We start from the raw sequence: 10,723 nt of genomic DNA on the forward strand, positions 1-10,723 counted from the left end.
AGAGAATTTTATTTGAACGGTGCTTCCTCAACTTGCACATCTTCTAGGAGGTTAGGGATGTAGGATGGGGGCTTGAACCCTCGCCGATTCGACTCCTCCTTAGAGTCTTACCAACAGACTCCATATCCGCCCGCGACACAAGAGAATTTTCCCCCAAGGTAGATCTGCCCCTAGGCTGCATGGCGTGTATGAACAAGATTAGAGTCTTGCTAAGAATTTCCCCTTTTTTTCCTCTCCTGAGTACTGCTAAACATGGTATTTTTGTAGTGCAAAAAATTTCAAGTAACGATTAACATGCTGTTACACCGTGCATGAGCTTCTATTCAAATTTCATATAACAGATTTTTCTGCTCCATGTCTCAGAAGCATTGATAAATGTATGTAAAGGGCATCTATGTGGAGCAAACGTATGACTTTTTCTAAACTAAAATTATACAGATTATTTATGAAAATTTTCTTTGGTGGACAAGAGTCTCTTGTCCACCACTGAGCTACTCCTTATCTGACTTGATAGCTACTAAACAGAAAGTGCGATCGTAATATTAGGTAACTACTTTGGTGCCACAACACATGCTTATTATGTAAATCATTGTGATCAAGAAGGGTAGGATTAATTGATTCCCCCCAAAAAAGAAGGGTAGGATCAATTGATTGTCCAACTTTATAGAAGCCCTCATGTCATCTTGGCTCATCAGTGCTAGCTTACCCTTTTTTCTTTTTCTTGGGGTTCTAATTCTATATGATAATATAAAAAAGATAGCGTCAATGAAATATGCTTCTCATCGGAAACCATCGGTTTGCATGACAATAATCATGTAATAAAAAAATCATTTCATTTCCCTATCAAATATCGACGTATTATTGACCAGGTGAAGTTAATTACTTGGTTACGGCTACAAGATATATCATAGAGGCAGTTGGATCTGACGATATTATTATTATCTTAAGCTCGGATTGATGATAACACCTTCAAATAAATATACAAATCAACATTGCACAAGAAAGGTCAGTACATGTCAAACCAGCTGTAGTGCAAGTGGCAAGGATTAGATTATCCTAATCGATGACCATATTCCAACTAGCATATCAATTTGAATTGTTTTACAATAATTAAATCATTTGGTTCATTCCCACACAAAAAAAGCTTGAATCTTTTGGTTAAAAGAAAAAGGAGAAATCAGTAAAGCTGTACCGTTCTCTTTTAACCAAATTAAGCTAGCTGCACACTAGCTAGTCCTTCCACCATGCTTTCGTACAAAATAATTTTGACCGACGCAAACTAGTCAACCCCAAGTCAATCTATAGTTAGATCCTCATATTTTCGTCGCAGAGGAAAATACTTAGTACATCTCTGTACATGTGAGAATAACATATCTCAACTCTCGGCTAAGGAAAGAAATGCAGCAACATTATTCAGAGCAGATCATAATCACTTTGTTTTCAACCACAACATCTGTAATACCACGCAAAAACATCTGTAATCATCTTCGTTATCATGTTACCAGCTTTTATTTTTTTCTAAATAAAAATGCATATACTTGTTATGTACTGTTAATTCCTGGTATATTCAAGAAGAGTGTAGAAGCACTTAAATAATTACGTTGTCCAACGCATTCACATGCATTTGGGCCCACTCTCTTGCAGCCATATTATATATGTAGCACATCATAAAATATGTTTTAGTTGTAGAGGCCTAATTTGACTGAACTATTTTCTAATGGGGGACAAATTTTGACCAATATGATATATATGATCTATAGGACAAGATTATACTGTATTATTTTATGGAATTGTGGAGTTGGATGATATAGCTAGTGTGATTTATACAATGCACCTTTAGTCAGTGTGACGTGGTAATAGTATTACATTATTTCCGAAGGAAATGATATCGATTGGTGTGATATTGTTCCGATCGACACTCCCCAAGTTTTTAAAAATCATGATTAGATGACGTGTTCCTGTTTGTCCATTATTAGTTTACACACGCATGTATCACAGTAACGGATCAGTTCTAGCTGCCTTCTCTTTACGAAGTTTTTCATATAAAATGGCTGATTTTTTTTTGCATTTTTTATTGTACTATAGTCATTACTTGTTATTCGGATATCCCATTTGAATGACGCCACTTGGAATCGATATTTTGCTTGCCGTCCTTAAATTTGATGATTTTGCTATTTTGTTGAGCAAACACACAATTGGGTCTCATCTAAGAACACAAATCTATATGAAACGAATTTGTTCCAAATGTATTTGCAAACGAGAAAGAAAAAAAGAAGATCCAAATGACTTGGCCCAGAGCTCAGTGCTGTGTTCTGAAGTGGGCCATAGGCACCTGTGTATTCAGAATAAATTCGTCTTGTTTGGGCCGGGCTGCCGCCTAAAGAAGCTGGGCCGGCCATTCGGTATTGTTACTGAAAACGTGGAATTTTTATATTTTTATATGAGTCTGTTTTGAAAAATTACAAATTAAGACGCTATCGTCTGTTAAAAGTGACAATACGGACACAGATTTCAAAAATCAGAAAATAAAGCGTTACAATGTTCTTAAAATTTAAAACACTATCGAAATAATAAAAAAATTATGAAAAAAATATATGGTGCAAATGATACTAACATCTAGATCTTAAAAGAATTCAACTCAAAACTACTTGTTCAATAAAAAAAAATCAGATATATAGTATTTTAAATTTTAAGAGCATTAAAATGTAACATTAATTTTTGTCTATCACCCTCCCAACCGGTGGCTAGACTCTAGATTTGCAATTATTCAAATATATATATATATAATTGTTTTAATTTAAAAAAATATAAAAATAAAAAACATCAGATATGATGAACACGTGATCGTCTTAGCATCCGTAGGCCCAAGTTTTCTGGTGTTGTCAAGGGAAGTGACTAGGGATAGCAATAGGTTAGATCGGGTACGGGCAAAATAGATCCGTATTTGACTCGTCGCTCCAAGCATCTAACCCTACCCACGCTCATGAACGGTGATGGGCAAATTTTCATGCTTGTATATATGTCTGTCGGATACCCGAAACCCGCAGGGTACCCGCGGGTATACTACTAAACCAACACCAATCTGGGGAGGGGTGCGAGTAGGCAAACGATCGGCGACGGCGACTATGTAGGGGAGGGCCACCGACGGTCGGCTCGGGAAATGGCACGAGTGGGCGATGGCCTGCCATGTGAGGGGACGTGAGCTGGCGACGACGGCTGGCTGGAGGAGGGGCACAGGCTGGCGGTAGCCGGGGTGGGGGAGGGACGTCGATAGGGCGACGGCTAGCCGAGGGAGGGGTGCAGCTTGGCGATGATGACCAACTAGGGGAGGGATGTGGGCGGGCCGCGACAGCCGGGTGGGGGAGGGGCACCGATGACCGCCTGGTGGAGGGGCGCGGGTGGGCCACACCGACAGCCAACTAGGGGAGAGGCGCGGGTGGGCTGTGGCAGCCGAATAGGGAAAGGGTGCCGATAGGGCGACGACCGACTGAAGGAGAGCGTAGCTTAGAGCCGATGACCGGATGAGGGAGTGGTGGCTATCTGTCAGGTGAGGTTGTGACCGGCCTGTGCAGGTATGGGTGAGGCCGTGAGGGTGGGGCTGGAACTGGGTGGATGGGTGTGCGACTTGTAATCATTAGGTTACACAATGGACAATGTACTGAACTAAAACAAAAATACAAATAATGTACACCATGAACAAACTATAAAACCTATGTCTAACCCATAACTTCACGAGTAACCAACCCGTAAATGACTGTAAATAAAATCGTAGATCCATACCCACATCTATGGAACACGGTAGCTACGAGTACCTAAACCTGCGGATGATAGAATTGCCAGTGACGAGTGAGTCCCCCCTCCCCGCTATATATCTGTCCCGCTTGCAGGTCGCAGCTGCCTGGCTCCGAGCCTCCGACTCATGTGCCCGACCAGAGATGATCAAATGGACAGCACGGTCTGGCCGGTTCGGAATGGGCCCATTGAGGCACGATCTATTTAGGTTCGTTAGTTAAACGGCCCGTGACTCCAGTCTAGACACGGCTCATTTAATATTAGACCGTGTCGTGCCGATCCATGACACGGTAGGTCCAATGACTTTTTTTACCCGTCAGCCAACGAAAAATTAGAAAAAAATCATAAAAACTTGTTTCACTCGAAATTGAACACCCGACCTTCTACTTAAGAGTCAAACACGTTACTATTACACCATATATCCTATATAGTATTAGATCTAAACAAATTATATAAAATACTTAAAAAATATGAACAGTTAAACGGACCGTGCCATATTGATCCATCGTGCCACAGCTCCAACCTAGACACGACTCAAATCGTCGTGTTATACCAGTCCAACCCATTTACCATTGTACCATACCGTGCCTTAGCTATACATATACTAACAATATCGTGCCTATACGACAACATCTTTATGCTGACTACTTCCTACAACACCGCAGACCCCAGTGGCCGCCACACGACAGCTCCCCCTGGAAGGCCCCCAATCCCGAACCCTTTCTCTCTCTTGAGTCTTGACCCACCCCCGCAAGGTGTACGCTTCGCCCGCGCGCCGCCACGCCATGGCCTCCTCCATCTCCGCCGCCACCAAGGCCTCCGCCGCCTCCGCCCACAAGGTGCCCCCTCCGCCTTCCGCCTCCTCCCCACTCCCCTACTTACATCTCGTTACTGACCCTCGTCCTCGCTCCCCCCTGTCGCAGAAGGAGCTCGCTGCGACGCCGCCGACGGCGGTGCAGCACCGCGCGGGTTCGAGTCGCCGGAGCAAGCCTTGCCGCATCCGCTCCGTCGCCTCCCCAGCCCGCGCGCCCCGCGCCCCGGCGTCCACCGGCTCGGTACGCCCGCCGTTGAATCCCAAACTCGAACACTCCCCCCCCCCCCCCCCCACACACACCGCTGTTGCTGCACTGGTGATTCTCCTGTGATTTTTCAGGTGAAGAGCGCGATGACGATGACGGAGAAGATCCTGGCGCGGGCGTCGGAGCGCGCGACCCTGGAGCCCGGGGAGAACGTGTGGGTGGACGTCGACGTGCTCATGACTCACGACGTCTGCGGCCCGGGCACCATTGGCATCTTCAAGAAGGAGTTCGGGGAGGACGCCAAGGTCTGGGACCGCGACAAGGTCGTCATCATCCCGGACCACTACATCTTCACCAGTGACGAGCGGGCGAATCGGAATGTCGATATTCTCAGGGACTTCTGTCTGGAGCAGAAGATCAAGTACTTCTACGACATCAAAGACCTGAGCGACTTCAGAGTATGGTTACCCATTTGCTTGTTGGTTTCGTTCAGTCAATTGATATCTTAAGTTGTCTGCCTCGTATCAAATTTATATTACTTCTAAAGAAAGGAGGATTTCTTTTAACAAAATATTATTATTATTTTGCAGGCAAATCCAGACTACAAAGGTGTTTGCCACATTGCTCTTGCCCAAGAAGGTCATTGCCGACCAGGCGAGGTATTTTACTGACTGTACTAAATGCAGGAAGCTAATGGTTTTTTCATACAAGATTGAACAACTCCAATTGTTGTCTAGGTTCTTCTCGGTACAGATTCTCACACATGCAATGCTGGAGCATTCGGTCAGTTTGCAACTGGAATTGGGAACACTGATGCGGGTTTTGTGATGGGCACTGGAAAGGCTCTTCTTAAGGTGTGCAAAAGTTTTTTACTTCCAGATAGAATTTGAAAATGAGTCTTACAAAAGAATAAAATAAAATACAAGACGGGTTTTGTTCAAATATATGTGAGTTGAACTGTGAATTCTATACTTTAGTGATGTGTTGAGAGTTCTAGATATTTTCAGTTCGTGATAAAGAGACTTTAGCAACCGGCAAGCTTTGTTCAAATATAAACAAAAAAAGTTATTGTTGTTTACATGGACCATCCGAATTACATTCCATCCAAACACTAGAACAAAAGCAATTGTTGCCTAGTTATGCTGTTTGTTTTTCATTTGGTACATTCGATGTGCTTTTCATATTTTGTTGAAATATTATTGAAGTGGGAAATAATGGTGTACGGGCATTCCATTTCTCTGTTATAATGTGTGCAGACAGTTCTGTCACTTCCAGAAAAGAACACAGTGTTTTAAGCTGTTAAACTTATTTTCAGGTGCCACCAACTATCAGGTTTGTATTAGACGGAGAAATGCCACCTTATTTACTTGCGAAGGATCTGATTTTGCAAGTAAGGCTACACAATTTGTTATTTTTTCTTCTTTCTCAGGATTTACCCGTTGTAATTGAGACATCTTATCCTTGGTATTTGCTATATACAGATTATTGGCAAGATATCTGTCTCTGGTGCAACATACAAATCGATGGAGTTTGTTGGCTCAACCGTAGAAAGTTTAAACGTGCGTTCCCTGCTTAAGAGTAGCTTATTATTTGCCAGCCCGCATAACATTGAACTTATTTATTTTCACACTTGCTAGATGGAAGAGCGAATGACATTATGCAACATGGTCATTGAAGCTGGTGGAAAGAATGGTGTTGTGCCTGCTGATGAAACTACATTCAAGTACCTCGAGGTACAGAACTAACCTCTGAAATGCTAATAGTAAAGCTGAGGCAATATGCTTTTCTTTCATAATATGCCAATAACTTTGAGATAACGAGTGCTCGGAACAATTTGCTATCATTTAGTTATTTATGTCATGGTAGTTCTGACATCATAGCTTTCATACTGGTATACTGCAGGGAAAGACATCAGTTGAATATGAACCTGTCTACAGTGATGCTCAGGCCAGGTGATTATAGTCTGTCCTTGCCCTTCTTGTCCGGTCATCTTATGCGTCAATCTGCACATTTCAGTTTAAACATATTTGTCCTACAGACCTTGACTCCTTGTTAGACATCTTTGAAATTCATGAGTAAATGGATGAATGGTAGTTATTCAACACTTTGACCATGTGCTCTGATGTCTTGTGTTTTACAAGTTAATTATGCTATGCATATATACAAGAAATAGAGTGCTGTTATCTAGTGTTTTCTTTGAGACTTTTGAGCCTGTAATCTGTGTGATTGTCTGATATGTCATGTACTCATGTGCACTAGCTGCTGGTGATTCTTGGATCTTTTATTTGATCGACTTTATTTTCAGATTTGTGAATGACTACCGGTTTGATGTATCCAAATTGGAGCCAGTAGTTGCCAAGGTTTGTTAATGTAGTCTTTTGCAATCTCTATCATTTCTTTTTGTTAATTTTCCTATAAAAAGGTATGGAGGTAATCTTCTTGGACCTGCAGCCGCATTCACCTGACAACCGTGCTCTAGCAAGAGAATGCAAACATGTCAAGATTGACCGAGTCTATATTGGTTCTTGCACTGGTGGTAAGACTGAGGACTTTCTTGCTGCTGCAAAAGTGTTCTTAGCTTCGGTAAGAAGCTTAAACCCTATCATGGTGACGTATAATCTGGATCATGCTATGTGTATATGGCTATATACGTGTTGGATGACACTTTGATGGTATCTATCCATTGTGTATTTTGAAATCCATAGTGTACGATTACGCCAATGGGTATGTACTTGTATCTCATTTTCTATTTTTTTGTTTGTTGCCTTTGCATATTATGAGGTCAATGTATCACTGATTAAATTAGAAAGTGTCGCATATTATGTGTAACTAGGCCTGGTGGTGGACTATAGAAGCTTTGCATGGGGCTGTTGATGAATTGGCTAGTATCAGAAGGGGTTCAATAGGTTGGACTACCCTGGGAGCTGTGTTTGATTTAGTTTTGTTGGGATTAATTTGTACATGAACAACTGCAGTTAATACATAAGGAAAACAATAGTTTCACTGAAATGAGGATTAGGGCACAACTAATGAATATTAAGAACTTAAGTGCCAAAAGGGTTGGTGGGCTTTGATTGGTGTGCTTTTCTAGCATGTATGTACTATGTAAAAATCAAACTGAATTGGGCTTTTATTGGTGCGTAGAATGGTTAAGTTGCGACTTGTGTGCTAGGTTGTATGTTTACATAAGAGGGTTAGGTAGGTTTTTGGTTCATTATTATGATTTGTGCATCTATCTCACCTGTAAAGACGTTCAACTTAAATTGTTCTCATTTGACTGAATGGCACAAGTTACCACAATTACTACTTGCCGAAGCGCCTATTCCTTAAGTTGTGTTCTTAAATTCTTTTTGAGTACACCTAAATACGCTCGGTGGCATGTTACAGTTATATCCTATTCCATGACTACTTGACTTACTGCATTTTTTTTCTTAATCCAGGGGAAGAAGGTTAAAGTTCCCACTTTTCTTGTCCCTGCGACTCAAAAGGTGACATTTGCAGTAAAATTGTCCCGAAGTAATCATCCTGTAGACTTGTAGTTCAGATTTGCTGAAAAGAATGAATTCTCTGCAGGTGTGGATGGACATATATAGCCTCCATGTACCGGAATCTGGTGGGAGAACTTGCTCCCAGATATTTGAGGAGGCTGGTTGTGATACACCAGCTAGCCCTAACTGTGGTGCTTGTTTGGGTGGCCCTCCGGATACATATGCACGCATGAATGAACCTACGGCAAGTGTCTATCTTACAAAAATTTCCAAGTATTTCTATACATGTTACGTGAGATGAACCTAGAGGAAAACTTCTATGCTGATATGTTCATTTTTCCGTAAGTAATAAGATATTTCAATTCTAGAAAGATAAGATGTGCTATCTTGAACCACAAAAATTAAATAAAATAAAAAACAACAGTTCTTTGAACTGCCTTGTTTTCACATTGTTTACTGGCTATGTCCCCTGCCACTTAGGCTGACGTCAGACACATGATTGCTAGTCCAATCTCCAGTATTTGCTAGGTTGCTTTTCTAACTATTCTTACCGACTAGGTGTGCATGGCTTGGACCGCGCAACAAAAACATTCTTGATTTAGGTTGCCACGCTTCAAAAAAAGACACAGTAGCTTCGAGTTCCTCGTTAGAAGGCATCGCTAGTATATCCTCCAGTGAGGGATGCATTTGTTTGCAAGACAACACACTGGAACCTGATATATGTCCTTGACAGCTGGGACTTGGAACTTCAAATGCAGTTGGACTTTTGAAACTCTGTATAAATATAGACATAATAACGTGTTTTGCAATTCAATTTTGTTGACATGGGTGGTTTTGACTATTTGAACCATGTATCTGGACGCAGGTCTGCGTATCTACCACGAACAGGAACTTCCCTGGCAGAATGGGGCACAAGGAAGGGCAGATCTACCTGGCGTCTCCCTACACTGCTGCTGCCTCCGCCCTGACGGGATACGTCACAGACCCCAGGGACTTCCTGATGTAACGACTTTGAAGGACGTGGTGAGGGCCGTTGCGTAGCAGCTCATTCTGCTGTCGTGTTTTCGTGTTGAAACTATAGTTTAGATGTTGTCCTCCACTGAGAAATAAGGTATTTTCCCCTATAAAGACTGCATATTGGGAGGTTCAAATGTATGGTTTTGGTGATGGGTCTCATTACCAGAGTGTACTATCCAGAACTTAACAAACATGATTGTTACTCAAGGAAAATGCATTCTTCTACATATCAGTAACAATTTCTATACAGAAAAGACTCAGCTGACGGGTATAAAAAATTCTTATGTCTTGCCATCGCGAGCTTGGAAGCAGTAGCTCTTTGGTTTACAGTTTCATATAGAAAGAAAATTAGAGTATCCAGTTTAGGTGTCCATTACACCATCTGTCGTGCGATGAATATGGTAAAACCGGAGTTGGAGCGAAAGACACATTGTGCTATTTTTATCTGCGAACAAGAAACACAATTGACGTTGGGCTGCTGGTGCTTAATTTACTTTGCAGAAAATGTATGCATTCTTATCATCGACACGAGTATATATAGACCACGTTGGCATCTATTTCTCTCGTTAGTTACTTACGTTTCCCTTGTAACAACAATTTTAGCTTGCTCGGTTGGTAGATAGTGATGACAAGCACGACATCTGCCTAGGCTCAAACCTGGGTGTCTATCTCAGATATCAAGTTTACTACAGAGCTCTTGGAATTATTTTAAAATAACAGTGCATTCTGTTCCTCCTGATCATCCAAGTTCTTTTCATTTTTTTTTAAATAACATGGATAGGTTTGTCTCGAAATGTAGTTTCATCACCAGCAAGAAACCTCTATCCTCCCTCCTTTCTGTCTGCTCGTCACTGCTGCTTGAAGAGCTTTAGGCCGATCAGGCTGTAGCCCATGCCTTATTTGCTTGTCGCGCCTCCTCTCCTTCTACTGTAGCCAATCTGACAACACAACCGACAAGCAGTCGTCCAAGAAGAAGAAGAAGCAATACAAATCCAGCTCCTCCAACGGATGCATCAGCTCCTCCCGGTTCCCCTCCAACAACCAGGACTTCTGGTTGCCGGGATTTAATCCTTGGACTGGTATGGTTCATGCCTGGCCCCTGAACTGGTGAGCCCCAATTGCCGGGGTTCTCAGTCCCTGTCCCGACACTCCTACCAATCAGCAGGCCTTGACGACATCCTCAGCCCCACCCTCTTTGCTAGCCTTGGCATGGGACTAGACTGCACTCCTTTAAGAACTCAATTCTGCTAGAGTGTCCATCATCCTATCCGGCGGCACATCGGACTAGTACCTCGATACCTGCGTGTCCTCTCATTTCGCGGTGAACCCCGGTATGCTTCAATCTACCCATCCCTCTTTCTCCACATCTCACATTATCGTCGACAATGGTCATACATCCCGATCACT

At 42.3% G+C, this 10,723-nt stretch overlaps 1 protein-coding gene across 1 annotated transcript; it reads left to right on the top strand.

Moving 5' to 3' along the window:
* Positions 1 to 4,485: 4,485 nt before the first annotated feature.
* On the top strand, positions 4,486 to 9,454 carry LOC133922767 (3-isopropylmalate dehydratase large subunit, chloroplastic-like). Its single transcript, XM_062368246.1, has 14 exons — positions 4,486 to 4,631; positions 4,716 to 4,847; positions 4,946 to 5,269; positions 5,402 to 5,470; positions 5,549 to 5,665; positions 6,127 to 6,201; positions 6,293 to 6,370; positions 6,449 to 6,544; positions 6,714 to 6,763; positions 7,117 to 7,171; positions 7,263 to 7,394; positions 8,252 to 8,299; positions 8,385 to 8,543; positions 9,165 to 9,454. The coding sequence occupies exons 1-14, from the start codon at positions 4,578 to 4,580 to the stop codon at positions 9,303 to 9,305; spliced, it is 1,530 nt and encodes a 509-aa protein (XP_062224230.1). The 5' UTR covers positions 4,486 to 4,577; the 3' UTR covers positions 9,306 to 9,454.
* The last annotated feature ends 1,269 nt before the right edge of the window (positions 9,455 to 10,723 follow it).

This window comes from Phragmites australis, chromosome 6 (genome assembly GCF_958298935.1).
Source record: "Phragmites australis chromosome 6, lpPhrAust1.1, whole genome shotgun sequence".
Taxonomy (NCBI): Eukaryota; Viridiplantae; Streptophyta; class Magnoliopsida; order Poales; family Poaceae; genus Phragmites; species Phragmites australis.

Bases quoted from the DNA above. Each gene is read 5' to 3' on its own strand.
- LOC133922767 (XM_062368246.1), top strand. From the start codon at position 4,578: ATGGCCTCCTCCATCTCCGCCGCCACCAAGGCCTCCGCCGCCTCCGCC. The intron at 6,202-6,292 runs GTAAGGCTACAC...TGCTATATACAG, and splicing joins CGAAGGATCTGATTTTGCAA to ATTATTGGCAAGATATCTGT. The intron at 8,300-8,384 runs GTGACATTTGCA...AATTCTCTGCAG, and splicing joins TTGTCCCTGCGACTCAAAAG to GTGTGGATGGACATATATAG.